This window comes from Cephus cinctus, unplaced genomic scaffold, assembly GCF_000341935.2.
Source record: "Cephus cinctus unplaced genomic scaffold, Ccin1 Ccin1_scaffold0168, whole genome shotgun sequence".
Classification (NCBI taxonomy): Eukaryota; Metazoa; Arthropoda; class Insecta; order Hymenoptera; family Cephidae; genus Cephus; species Cephus cinctus.
Window position 1 is genome coordinate 3,259,221 of NW_014332892.1, and position 12,411 is coordinate 3,271,631.

Consider the following 12,411-nt stretch of genomic DNA (forward strand, 5'->3'; position numbering starts at 1 on the left):
ACTTACCTATTCAAATGGCAAAGTCGAAAATGCTTGTGTGCGTGAAAAGGTTAGACGAAGACTATCGAAACCGATGACTATTTTCCTTTAGGTAATGCTTATATTTATTAATTTACGTTTTTAGTAATCCTGATGGAAAAGAGGACTGGGTTTTAATCGAATTGAAGGGCGATGGAGGTACATCTAATGACGAGCATATGAAGAGTCAAAACATTGGGAATTTTCATTTTACCAAAGATGGTATTCTAATCCTTATTATAGGGTACCATATTTTGTACGGGAAAGATACTCGAATCAGTAAACCCATAGCAGTCTTAAAAAAGAAATCTAATAGTGAAGGATGTCTAAATGGAGAACACGCTGCAGAATATACAGTGAGAGCAATTGCTACGAGGAAGATAGTATTCAAGACTCGACCAAAACGTATTGTTAATCACTTCATAACACAGTAATTGTATGTATATAAATACTTTGTTGGATTCCTAATAAAATAGACGATTATGAAAAAGAGTGTGATTTACTTTATATGGAATAGATGAGCATGTGTAACTTAAAGTACAAACTTTAATACAATTCTTATACAGATAGCTAATCCTTCATTTCTCCCTCTTCGTCTTCTTCTTCAACACCACGAATGTACATCACATTGTTACATCTTATTAATACTTCACCAAGGTTCCCTGTTGAAGTTCCATTTACATGTTCTTCAGTATTCGCTAATTGCAGATTCATGTAGCCATCAACCGACACAAGATAGCCTTTGTACTCTTGGCCCCACTTTAGTTTTACCATTACAGGCTTGCCTGTTAGACCATTTAGGAATGGTTTTGGATTTATTGGCATAGTAGCCGCCATAGTTATAGCCGTTTATATACCTGCAACAAAAATTGTTTTAATCGACAGTCATTCGACTATAACCTTATTGATTGGCGGTTAAAATAACGAACATATTTGAGATGAAGTATAGAATAAAACTGTATATTTAAAAAATAAAACATAAGTGAAGGAGAATCTGTATGAATATTTGTATATATTAATAAAATATCTGCAATACTAACAGCGTTAGACAAAAAATATGAAACGTAAATATACGTTCTTCACGTTGGAGCCGCACAATGCTTGCTTCTGCCTATTTCTTAGACGAATTGTCAACTTTGACCAGAGATGAGTAGGGAGATTGCCAATGAGTTGATTTTCATGATCCAAATTTTAATTCGGCGTCGACACGCCACCTGAACGGAGAGCCCTGGAACCAGACTCACGTCTTTTGATTGGTCGAGTATATATAGTAATACTACGTATGATATTCGTGAGCTCGTGAGATGCATGGACTACGTTTACACGACAGCTTAAACCGGTTTAGTTAACACTGATCTAAAAGAATTAACCAATCTTAAATATTCCTTACAAGTAGTAATGTCTATGATTTGTCTATTCTTTTAGATCAGTATTAACTAAACCGGTTAGGTCCGTCGTCTAAACGTAGTCTCTCTGACACTTTTCGAATTGGAGATTTCCTATGACGATAATGCAGTTTTTTCAGTCCAAATTCAATTCCTTTAGTAACAAACCCTGTTTATTGTGTATGTTGGGTTATGTGTGACTGGAGTACACGTCAAATTGTGACAGTTTATTAGATAAAAATGAATATTTTGCCAAAAAAACGGTACGTAATATGATAATAATAATTACTAATAATGTATATTTATTATATAAAAGTGTGAAATACTATGACAATTTTGTATCTTGGTAGATGGCACGTTCGAACGAAAGAGAATATCGCCCGCGTACGTCGCGATGAAGCACAAGCAGCAGAAGAAGAAAACGATAGGAAGGCCAGGATACGAAAAGCTGTAGGTATTTTAGTATATAAATATTTTGTGTTATATTTACATTGTTCTTATTGGTATGTAGGAAACCGAAGCACGAATAAATTTGTTGAGGGATCGTGCAAAGAGCAAACATGGAGATAGTGAAGAAACCAAAACAGAAGAATCTTCAGAAAGTACTGAAAAGTTAGAGCATGTTAATTTCTTTGCTGATCTTGAACAAGGGAAAGTTGATTATTCAAAGCCTAATCAAGAACATGAAAAGGAGAAGAAGGAGGAGAAAGAAAAGTATGAAAAGCAAATTGGATATTTGACGTATCTTGGTCAAGATACCGATGAAGCAACAGGAAGAAAGAAGTGGTATGATGAATTACCTAGAAGATTAACTGACACAGAAAAGCATGTGGAAATTGAAACAAAACGAAAATCTTTTGATGATCCTTTGGGCGATATCAAAAAATATCTACGCATTATGGGGTCATCTGCAGGTGATTCTGGTTCAAGGAGTAAGATTAGTGATGAGAGAAAGAAACGGAAACGTGAAACTGATAGTTCGGATGAGAAAACTAATGTTAAATTAAAACAAAAAAAGCATAGCAAGAAGTCAAAGAAGCATAGTCGCTCAAAAGAAGTAGAATTGGTATCTAGTACTGTCAAACCAGCATTTGATATTGAAAAACTCAGAGCAGAACGATTACTCAGAGAACGTGCAGAGAAATTAAAAACTGAAGCGTTACTAGCGAAAATGCGTGGTGATCCTGTACCCGTTGCATCTAAATCAGTTCCCAAACCTGTTGTCAAACAAAGATACCATTCCCAATTCTTCCCAGAAATTGCCAGACAAAATGTAGAAAGATCACCAAGGCGTTAGGTGCATAAATTACGAATATGCGGGTATATGCCATTTGTTAACGTGCTGAACATTATGTATATTCAATTATATTGTTACATTAAAAATTGATATAAGATGAAGTGATTTTTCATTTTTAATTTCAGTCAGATCAGTTTCATAATAAGAATAGTGGAAACATGATAAGGAGCATAAGAAATTCGTGTTGATTAATAGTTTCACTATCACGTGATTCAAAATGGCTGTATTTCACATATAACTTGTGTCAAATTCTGGCATTACTGTCGGTTTTTCATATCCATGAAGATTTTTGAAAAATTCTTCGATTTGGGTAAGTAGAAAATTAATTTTGCCAAGATATGATATGTCTGTCATAGAATTTTTATGGGAGACTTGTAAGTTTCATTCGAAAACCTCGAACCAGACGCCTGCACGCGCGAGTCGTTTCGTGAAATACGATTTTCAAATTTAAGGAGCCCACGAGCAATTCTTATTTGAGTTGATACGAAATTTCATTCAGGATATACAAATTTTGTATACAATCGATTTCATTTTGGAATTTGAAACTATTCATTTAGACTACACTGCATAAAGATGAATACATAACCTTATATGTCGTCCAAAATAATTTTAATGTAAAAAAATAACTTAACTTAAAAATGTCTTGCTCTTAAAAAGGGTCTTGATAGCAATTTTGCTTTTATTTCCAGTTATAAATATATTTTAATGAAATGGATGGTTTATACAAATATTGTTTGTTGTTATCAAAAGACAATCACATTTGTATTTATTCCTTATAATTTTAGATTAAAATACTGATCTTACTAAAATGGTTTTATGTAATGGCTACTTTTATATAAACCATCAGCTGTTAGGAAAGAATTTGATGCATCTAAGATCTCATCAAAATGTATTCTTAAAGAACACATTAAAGCTGCCTACCTTTTTTATGATTCTTTCTCAAAATTATGTAAGTCCAGATTCAAAGAATATCTTGGTATGTAATTGTATAATCTTTTACACATGATATCAGTAATTATATTTTTCAGGCATTATGATCCTTTATATGCCTAAGTAAGGATCTTGAATAGATTCATGTATTGAAAGGATTCATGTAGAATTATGAATGGACAAACAAATACAAGCAATTCTTCTTATCAGAGCTATGAAATAAATGGTACCCAGATTATCTTACAGACTCTATCAGATTCAATGGATACTTTAGTAAAAGTAGCAACCTGTGATGAGGATCAAGCTGGTGTTAACTATGACGAGGAAGCAACACAAGTTGAGCATGAGGAAGAATCGATCCCTCTAGTTTATTTAGATGGCCAAGTGTATGCACTTAGGAATGGTGAACTTCAAGAACTCGATCTCAATCACATTGTAGATCGAAATGATTTTCAAGACGACTCAATAATAATATCAAGAGATGTGCATAATAATGATGATTCAGAATGTGCAGTCATTACAGAGTACATATCTGAGGATAATGTTCCAATTGAAAATGCAGAGATCAGTCATGAAGAAGAATTCATATCTGAGGATAATATTCCAATTGAAAATACAGAGATCAGTCATGAAGAAAAATACGAAGTTGTATTAGACAGAAATGAAAAATTGATTGTTGGAAAGGAGAGTCTGAATGCGAATGATTTTGTCGAGGTTGTCACAGCTTTCAAGTGTAAAATCTGCCCTTACACAACGCAAGACAGAACGCAGTTATTGGAACATCTTGAAAGTGTACACGTTAATCCACTAACAGAATCACAGGTAAAGCAACTTAAAGATTAGAAGATAAACAATATGATTATATATGATGTTAAAAAATTTATATATATTAATGATATTTATTTCTTTCAGAAAAAGAAGGAGGAAGAAGAGCTCAAATCTGGAAATGATGTTAAGCTGGTTTATATGTGTGGAGAATGCTCCAATTGTTTCCCAACAATTGAAGATTGTCGACAACATATGATAAATGTACATAGTCCAATATAAGTGAAATGGATTAATACAATAATAGAAAGTTTTTAAAGTATCATAGATGTCAATCTTTTTTACAGGATCATCAGCTTACGGATCGTGGAACTGATAAAAACATTAAAGAAAATCGAGCGCATCGTGTCGAACAGTCAGAATCATTTGTATCATCTTCAAATGATCTCGCCGATAGCGATGAATCGAAACAACCACAACCAAAAGTACAGAAAGAATCACATAATGGCTACGTAATTGATAAAAAAGCCGTAGAAGTAAAAGATCGAAATATAAAGTACGTTATTAATTGAGAGATACAATAGGTATCATCTTTATTAATGCTATTTTATTACTTCCAGATGCAGCTTCCGGGGATGTCCGTACAAGTTTAGCACAAAAGAGAAGATGCAGCAGCACACTGTGTGCCATGCGAAATCGCAAAATGCAAACTTATACAAGTGCAATCTCTGTCAAGGCATAAACTTCGCTAAGTGGAGACCGTGTAGTCTTCACTTATGGAAGAAACATCAAATCGGTCGGTTCAACACTGAAATTCATGATGATTAATAAAGATCAATATTCCCATATAAAACATATAACGTGATCTTATATTACAGATATTGATCTTCTATCCTGCAAGGTCTGCAACACCTACAAAAGTGCCACCATGGTGAAGATGCTGACACACTTGCGAGTGCACAGTGACAATCGCGAATACGAATGTCCAGAATGTGGAAAATGTTTCAAACAGTCAAGTCAATTGCGAAATCATCGCGTTATGCATATGGATCGTAAAACTAGCGAGACACAACGTTGGTATACCTCGAAGACTTGTGAAATTTGCGGAAAGACTTACGCAGATTCCAAGTGCCTCAAGAATCACATACAGGCAGTACATTCGAAGTTGCGTCCATATGTTTGCAACGTGTGTGGACACTCGAGCGCCCGTAAGGCTATGTTGCAGATGCACCTGCGACAACACACTGGTGACAAACCTTTCAACTGCGGGCTTTGCGAATTTAAAACAGGAGATCATAATTCACTTCGTCGACACATTATGAGACACACAGGTAATATCTCTGAATATCATGTGAGATTTTCTTTAATATTTCATACCTAAAAGCTTGTAAATTTTTATTAGGCGTGAGACCATACAAATGTCCACACTGTCCTTATTCGGCTATACAGAGTAACAGTTATAAGAATCATTTGCGATCAAAGCATCCGTTGCTCTCAGGATCGTTCACGTGTGATTTGTGTCAATTCAAGACGGTTAAAAAAGAAAGTTATATGCAGCATGTTAGCGATCATGAAAAAGGTCTAATCAAAGTGCCCACACAGAAGAAAGGTAATTTTGAAAAATCCATAGATCTGTTTATATAATAAATTTTCTATAAGCTTCATTGTGATGTGTGATTCGACAGATGACGAGAACGTCGAGGTCTTCCCTGGAAATATAGCAGCTGCTCAGTTGATCTACAGTTGCTTAGGTGCGTTTTCCAAGGTTGGAAAAACAATAGAAGCGAATCTAATGTCTTCCTCGACTTCGGCCGACGGTACTTCGCAGACAATTACAATTCAGATACCGTCCAAGGATCTAGAGGGATCCTTACCAACGAGCAATGAAAATCCGAAGAATAATGCGTTGATCGAGCAGGAGGATGAGGAGACGATGCATTGTTTTCTAAAGATTCCACGAGAGGAAGAAGAAAACATTGATACCGGTGGTATCACCATACCAGCCGAAACTGAAGATCCAACAGGATTTAATATGAATGTCAACAATTGAAAATTCTTAGTAAATACCTTAGATATACATATAAAAATGATTATAATGATGAATGGAAACATACACACTAGTCAAGGTGTTTAGAGATTACGCCTGGATTACTTTTGATGCAGAATTCATGATTTTTGTTTACTACATTGACGCGAATTGAGTATCTCGTTTAATTTTCTTTTGATATGTGGCTCCAACACTGTTGATATACGAAAGTTATTCGGTATTTGTTGTTTTTGGTGAAAGGTATTGAAAAGTGGCTGTGCGTAACGCGAAAAAGAATGCTGTGAATTTAGAATATTTGTTTGTTGTAATTCTATTGAACGTGCGCGGTTATCAGAAAGGATCTTATTATATTTTAAAACTAAAAATAATGAAGTAGAAAGAGAACAAAGTGAAATAAATGAAGAGAATTCGTACTCGTCTGTTCAGCCATATACTGAGCAGGTATGTGTGTAGAGCCGTAGCATTTTTTCCCCTATTTGTGTAAGAAACTAGTATGTAATTTTTTTTAACGCTTAGGATACGTAGTCTTTTGTATTGTCCTGCTGTAGTCAACAGCGAATTTTGATAGGTGGCAAGAATCGTGTGATATTTCAGATAATATAAATACGCATTATTAATTTAATGCTAATACATTTTTAAGACTCATAATTTTGATACTTACCTCTTCTGTCCCAATAGCCATACTTCGTTGACAAAACATAATGCACGGATGTGCAGGAGAATAACGAATAAAAAGAAGTCACAGAAGTGGATTTTAATGTTCCGGGTATATTTATTAATTGTCGATACTAAATTAGCAGAAGTGTACACAAAAACTGTAAAATAATAATCTGGAAGTCATTGTAAAATGTAAAATACACAATGTCTCGGCGAAGTTATCTAGTCTCTATTTACGGAATTAAAATCAATATCTTACATTGCCATCGAAAACAAAGAATTGTGTCGATGAATATTGTTCTGGCAACTTCCTCTTTTTACTTTCTCTTTCATTCTGTTACTCTCACTGTTAGACTTAAAGTTAAAGGAGTACTCGATCGTTAACGCTATGGAAGATTCAAATTGAATATTTCACGAACGTCCATGAATACTTGATGAATTGTTAATGATGAAGTCGCGAACTACCTTCGCCGTATCGATTTGCATAGGCTGGTTTAAATCTTTAATCGTCCCATTAGATTTCTCAGGATATTCAGTGCATACTCATCAACTCTACTCTGTCCCAAAGCTACTTTGATGACTGACTCGTACAAACAGACACGGCATGATATTTACAGTAAAGAGTTCGCGAAACAGGAGAAAGAGGCCTCTCTTACTCGTTCTCCTTCTTTATGAAGAAGTTCGATTCGTGATAGTTATTTTTTTTTAACAGTACAGCTCATATCACAACTAACAGTCCTTGGGTAGTTCCCCGTAGTAAGCCGTCAATGCTATTAACTTACGATCGAGAAAATTTTGTTCCACTTCAACGCCATTTCCGGCACCGGCCAGCATCGCAAGCTATTTCCCAAAAGTGACAATCGTTATATTTTCAAATATCATCTATCACGTAAATTTTTAATTTGGAAAAATGTTGATCTCACCTGCATGGTGTCCACGTTTCTAGGTAAAAAGTAGGCCACGTGATCCGTTATTTGTTTTGCTACTTCGTAAAGATGTGTCCCACCGGCCGGTGGCATGATGCTGTTGAGATCAAATGTTTCTACCCTGGCGTATGCAGGACCACCCCATGGTGGGCTGAGGAACACTACATCCGCTATGAGCTTTGGCGCTAGTTGGAAGAAATCGCCTACGATAAATTCTATCCTGTCTTCCACTCCGTAAACTTTTGCATTGTGTTTGGCCAGTTCAATTTTCGTGGGATCTATGTCAATTGCGTATACTGCAAATAGAATATATCTCTTAGATGTCTCAATAAAGTCATCATCTTATTAATCCAGCATCTCGTAGAACAAAACATACCTCTCTCGCAGGTAAATGCAAATTGTATAGCATTGCCACCAGCACCGCAAAATGCATCAACGATTGTGTCGCATTTGCACCTTTCTGCGATATGCTCGGCAATTTTTTCAGGTGTCACGGAAAACCAACTCTCTATAAAAAGAAGAAAAAAAAGTTAAAATTTTTGACCCATTCTCACAGAAATTGGAGCTATTTCTGAAATGTCACCCAGTTCCATTTGTTACTAACCACGATCTAATTTTATTCCTTGATCGAACTTGCTGAAGAGACGATATCGTTTCAACCAATACTTCATTAGCGTTTTATCATTGGCCACTTCAATGGGAAGACTGACGTTTCTTTTTGTTTGCTTCCGTCTTTTTTTCTTTTGAGTGCGTTTTGAGTTATCTTCATCGGACATCTTAACAGTGAGCAATTCGCCATTACCGAATTCACAGTCAATCTCCATATCTGCGTTTTCCATACTCTCTTTTTCAACAAAAAATGAAGACGATACCGACTTAACACTTTTTAATACTTCATTATCCTCAAATACGTCATCGAGATCCTCCTGAGTCTTCAAGGTATCACTGACTTTGTCCGTTTCCTTATCTTTGTCTGGTTTAGATTCAAGAGAACTTGTGCTTGGTTTACTAAAGATGAGTCTCTTAGCGTGTAATTTATTTGTCAATTTGGGATCGCACTCTTCGTCGGAACTTGATGAGAACTGTGCTTTTGTGTAGGAACCTTTTTCGTTGGGTTGAAGCTCCTCTTCCGTTGAAAGTGTTATGGGACAATAGGATAAGTAGTGCTTCACCTGCACAATAATAATGATGTACAAGAAGAAAACGAAGAGGCATAAAAAATTAATTAAATTATATTAACCTTGTCTATTGTGCTAGTAATTTCCACTCCGTTATCGTCAAAGTATATGTGCTTGTTGGTAGGTTTTGGTCGGGTGAGTTTCATCTTGAGCTGCCTGTTTTGTAATCTAATATTTCGTTTTCTATACACGACTTCTCCCTGCATCTTCATCTGCTTCTGATTTTCATTGAAGGTGTAGCCCATCAAAGAGAAGGCCTTCTTCACAGTTTCCAGTCCTTCTCCGTTCTCATCACAGTCGGCTTCATGACTGAAAATTAAAAAAAAAGAGAACCATCTAACACCACTTCGATACCTGAACCGCAGTAGAACCTTCATTTACCTTCTCTTAAGGGTCGTTGGTTTATCTTCATGAGGTTTGTCGCCGTCACCGCCGGATGAATCCTTTCCATTTTGTTTAAGACTATTTTCGGAATTATCTCTATTAAGCGACAATGAGTTAATTCCGATCTCGCTGTTAACTTCTGGTTTTTCACTTTGATCCTCTTCCCTCGTGGTATCTTCACCCTGTACAGGCGTTTCTTCTGATCTCATGTTCAAATTTTGCATTAGTACGCCCACCGATTCCATGATCATTTTCTTTTTCTTCGAATTTTCTCTTTTTGAGGATACTGAGGATTTTCTGGAGCCACCCTTACTTCCGGGTGGCGTGGACAATTTGTGCGGCAAGGTAGATTCATTTACGGTCTCCGTAATATCCTCCACTTTGTTATTGTGGCCATCAGCTTCTTCATTCTCTTTGTACGTTTTACGGCTGTTGTAATAATTCGCATTGGATGCCAATTGTTTGCTGTATCTTTCCACAAATAAGTCGTAATGTTTGCGATACTGTTCGGAGAAGTTTTCTTTCCACAGATGTTGCCAGTACCTATCGTTATCTTCGGGATTATATTCATTTTCTTGATCGGAGCTGCTACCAGTAACGTTACTTTCGATGGAACTGGTTGCGGAACTTATAAGACTGGAAGATTGAATCGAGTTCGAATCAAAACTAGAGCTGGTCAGAGTCATTTTAGTAACGTTAGTCATTGAATCTGATGTAGCATTGGTCTTGGCAATGGAGTCGCTGGTGGAATCGCATCTAGAGATTGTTATCAATCGTTCATCTTCAGTATTAGATTGCTGATTATAACTTTCCTCTGCACTGAAAGGACTCAGTGGATTCCATCCTTCGCCTATTTCCGGAGATAGTTCATGATTAGTCAATTTCTTTCTATTATCTTCGGCATCCTTGTCATCCACGTTAGACCTATTGGTATTCTCAAAAGAAAAATTCATCCCTGCTGACGTATCAGCTCCTCGTAGTTCGCAACTAGTCATCCCGTTCTTTCCAAATATTCCCTCGAAGTTAGAGCGACCGAGTTCACAGTTTTTGTGCGCCTGATTGGGAAAGCATGTATTTTGTTCGGGAAAACGATCAACGCTTTTATCTTTAGGTTCCACGTGCTCTTTTTGATCATAAGAATAGATTCCATCGTTTTCTTCAATGTATCCTGGATTAATATAATCTGCATATTTCTCAATCCACGAGGCCCAAATAAGTTGTTCGCCATTTTTCGACCAGAATTTCTCCCACGCAGAGTCCACTGTGCTCTTTTGGTTGTGATAGCCGCCGTAACTAATCAGATATAAATTTTGAATATATATAGAAACTTCGAGTGTATTTTGATTAGAAATTAAAAGACTATGATCATACTGTTCATAAGATTTAATGACGTCAGTTGACGAGTCGTTCATCCCTAAGTCGAAGGACGGATGTTCGGATTGACGGTGTCCTGGATCCACAGTCGAATCTGTTACATCGTGAATGTCCAAAGTTTGATCGTGATCGCGGCATTCACGATATTCCCTGAATAACTCCCCGTTCTCGAAACCATTCTCGACCTCGACATCAGCAGTACCAAAAGTTTTACCATAGGAGGCCAAGAGACTCTGAATGCTCCTGGCTTCGTGCTGGTCGTGATATTCGGACAGATCTGCCCCGGAATCAGATTGATGAAGACCTAATTTTTGAGTGAGAGATTGTGCAGCAGATGGACGATGAGCCGAGTCGCGGACAGAGTCGTGCTCGTCCGTTGAGTAGTTGTTGTCAGTGTGTGAGGCACTGCAGTAACAGCTTACCGGTTCTTCCTGAATACATAACAAAAATAAACACAGTCATCAGACCTTCTAAACGTTTGCATAACAAACCCATAACGTTTTACGATATTTTTCTTACATCGTGCTTTTCTGCAGATTGATTCTCTACAGAGGCCCTTTTGGGAAGATCCAACATCTCACCCACGCGATCCCCTTCGGCATCCTCATCTTCGCTTGCATCCTCCGGTGCAGAAATCGTGTAAACTTCTGGATTTCTATAAAATCAGAAAGAGGGATGATATAAAGTTAATAGTTATTTTAGATGTGTAATTAGCGTGTGGAGAAGAAGCGATTATAATAGCTTATTGATTCGGTGCGAACAATCATTATTCCAGAAGAAGTCGACCTGGTGATCGAAGTGAGTGTCAAGGTTAGGTCATCTGTCACACCACTGATCAATAAGCATAAGTTTTTTTCCCTTGGCTACTTTTAAAGTGTAACAGATATCCAGAAATTTCAGCATGCAGTCTCAGAATAATTAAAGATTTCGTCGATGACACTTTTCTCTGAAGATTTTTATTTACCGAAGAAATACTCTGCTGCAGAGACAATAAAAGTAACTATCGGGGTCAAGATTATCCCCGGCCTGCTCCGCGATGTACACTTCTGCGAGAGGTTCCCAAAAGTGTTCACACATGCCGAGAGTATTCGGTTTATCTACTGGACTACTGAACGTCACAACACCCACATGTCTCGCACTCAAACTTTCATGATTTTCTTAAGCAAAAACAGTCCGCCATTTATTCGTAGAGAGACGACCGTGAAGTCAGCATTGTAGGACAGATTCATAATCGATGTATATCGAAATTTCCGTACATCCCATGCGCGAACTCGTCGCGTTTCCATGTGGCGTCCATGAAACCCCTTGAAACTTCTATATCAAATGAGTCAAACCATTAAACCCCATCTATGAGAGAACACAGTGACATCTGCCATCGGTATTGGTACAGTATGAAATACCTAGGAAGCACGGTACTTCCCCTACGCAAGACAGTCAACGATTGCTCATC

At 37.0% G+C, this 12,411-nt stretch overlaps 5 protein-coding genes across 7 annotated transcripts; 3 read left to right on the forward strand and 2 right to left on the reverse strand.

The window, feature by feature from the left end:
• Window positions 1-29: 29 nt before the first annotated feature.
• LOC112493852 (chromosome transmission fidelity protein 8 homolog) lies at window positions 30-452 on the forward strand. The gene is made up of 3 exons (XM_025081643.1): window positions 30-49; window positions 125-177; window positions 262-452. The coding sequence occupies exons 1-3, from the start codon at window positions 30-32 to the stop codon at window positions 450-452; spliced, it is 264 nt and encodes an 87-aa protein (XP_024937411.1).
• Window positions 453-498: 46 nt separating this feature from the next.
• On the reverse strand, window positions 499-1,218 carry LOC107264213 (small nuclear ribonucleoprotein F). The gene is made up of 2 exons (XM_015732230.2): window positions 1,059-1,218; window positions 499-875 (listed from the first exon to the last, which is right to left on the reverse strand). Exon 2 carries the CDS (start codon window positions 853-855, stop codon window positions 589-591), a length of 267 nt encoding a protein of 88 aa, XP_015587716.1. The 5' UTR covers window positions 856-875; window positions 1,059-1,218; the 3' UTR covers window positions 499-588.
• A 135-nt stretch (window positions 1,219-1,353) lies between these two features.
• Window positions 1,354-2,801, forward strand: LOC107264212 (leukocyte receptor cluster member 1). The gene is made up of 3 exons (XM_015732229.2): window positions 1,354-1,666; window positions 1,754-1,853; window positions 1,915-2,801. The coding sequence occupies exons 1-3, from the start codon at window positions 1,644-1,646 to the stop codon at window positions 2,698-2,700; spliced, it is 909 nt and encodes a 302-aa protein (XP_015587715.1). The 5' UTR covers window positions 1,354-1,643; the 3' UTR covers window positions 2,701-2,801.
• Window positions 2,802-2,874: 73 nt separating this feature from the next.
• LOC107264211 (zinc finger protein 845) lies at window positions 2,875-7,081 on the forward strand. The gene is made up of 9 exons (XM_015732228.2): window positions 2,875-3,010; window positions 3,486-3,649; window positions 3,729-4,452; window positions 4,543-4,659; window positions 4,743-4,951; window positions 5,016-5,191; window positions 5,274-5,726; window positions 5,798-6,004; window positions 6,081-7,081. The coding sequence occupies exons 3-9, from the start codon at window positions 3,802-3,804 to the stop codon at window positions 6,443-6,445; spliced, it is 2,178 nt and encodes a 725-aa protein (XP_015587714.1). The 5' UTR covers window positions 2,875-3,010; window positions 3,486-3,649; window positions 3,729-3,801; the 3' UTR covers window positions 6,446-7,081.
• Window positions 7,082-7,190: 109 nt separating this feature from the next.
• Window positions 7,191-12,237, reverse strand: LOC107264210 (trimethylguanosine synthase). 3 transcript variants are annotated; one of them, XM_015732226.2, is made up of 9 exons: window positions 11,926-12,232; window positions 11,481-11,616; window positions 10,959-11,392; window positions 9,585-10,880; window positions 9,266-9,512; window positions 8,630-9,197; window positions 8,402-8,533; window positions 8,023-8,321; window positions 7,191-7,939 (listed from the first exon to the last, which is right to left on the reverse strand). In XM_015732226.2, exons 1-9 carry the CDS (start codon window positions 12,036-12,038, stop codon window positions 7,829-7,831), a joined length of 3,336 nt encoding a protein of 1,111 aa, XP_015587712.1. In that variant the 5' UTR covers window positions 12,039-12,232; the 3' UTR covers window positions 7,191-7,828. The 3 variants fall into 3 exon arrangements, with proteins under 3 accessions (XP_015587712.1, XP_015587713.1, XP_015587711.1); XM_015732227.2 differs by lacking the exon at window positions 11,926-12,232 and adding an exon at window positions 11,723-11,914; XM_015732225.2 differs by having other exon boundaries at window positions 9,585-11,392; window positions 11,926-12,237.
• Window positions 12,238-12,411: the final 174 nt, after the last annotated feature.

What these genes read in the sequence shown, in the direction of transcription:
- LOC107264213 (XM_015732230.2), bottom strand. Translation starts at nt 855, where the DNA reads ATGGCGGCTACTATGCCAATAAATCCAAAACCATTCCTAAATGGTCTA.
- LOC107264211 (XM_015732228.2), top strand. Translation starts at nt 3,802, where the DNA reads ATGAATGGACAAACAAATACAAGCAATTCTTCTTATCAGAGCTATGAA. An exon ending in ATCCACTAACAGAATCACAG is followed by an intron (nt 4,453 to 4,542) that starts GTAAAGCAACTT and finishes TATTTCTTTCAG; the next exon opens with AAAAAGAAGGAGGAAGAAGA. An exon ending in AGTGCCCACACAGAAGAAAG is followed by an intron (nt 6,005 to 6,080) that starts GTAATTTTGAAA and finishes GTGATTCGACAG; the next exon opens with ATGACGAGAACGTCGAGGTC.
- LOC107264210 (XM_015732225.2), bottom strand. Translation starts at nt 12,038, where the DNA reads ATGTGTGAACACTTTTGGGAACCTCTCGCAGAAGTGTACATCGCGGAG. An exon ending in AGGAATAAAATTAGATCGTG is followed by an intron (nt 8,534 to 8,629) that starts GTTAGTAACAAA and finishes TTCTTTTTATAG; the next exon opens with AGAGTTGGTTTTCCGTGACA. An exon ending in GAAACGTGGACACCATGCAG is followed by an intron (nt 7,940 to 8,022) that starts GTGAGATCAACA and finishes TTTGGGAAATAG; the next exon opens with CTTGCGATGCTGGCCGGTGC.
- LOC107264212 (XM_015732229.2), top strand. Translation starts at nt 1,644, where the DNA reads ATGAATATTTTGCCAAAAAAACG. An exon ending in AATATTTTGCCAAAAAAACG is followed by an intron (nt 1,667 to 1,753) that starts GTACGTAATATG and finishes GTATCTTGGTAG; the next exon opens with ATGGCACGTTCGAACGAAAG. An exon ending in AGGCCAGGATACGAAAAGCT is followed by an intron (nt 1,854 to 1,914) that starts GTAGGTATTTTA and finishes ATTGGTATGTAG; the next exon opens with GAAACCGAAGCACGAATAAA.
- LOC112493852 (XM_025081643.1), top strand. Translation starts at nt 30, where the DNA reads ATGCTTGTGTGCGTGAAAAG. An exon ending in ATGCTTGTGTGCGTGAAAAG is followed by an intron (nt 50 to 124) that starts GTTAGACGAAGA and finishes TTACGTTTTTAG; the next exon opens with TAATCCTGATGGAAAAGAGG. An exon ending in CGAATTGAAGGGCGATGGAG is followed by an intron (nt 178 to 261) that starts GTACATCTAATG and finishes TCCTTATTATAG; the next exon opens with GGTACCATATTTTGTACGGG.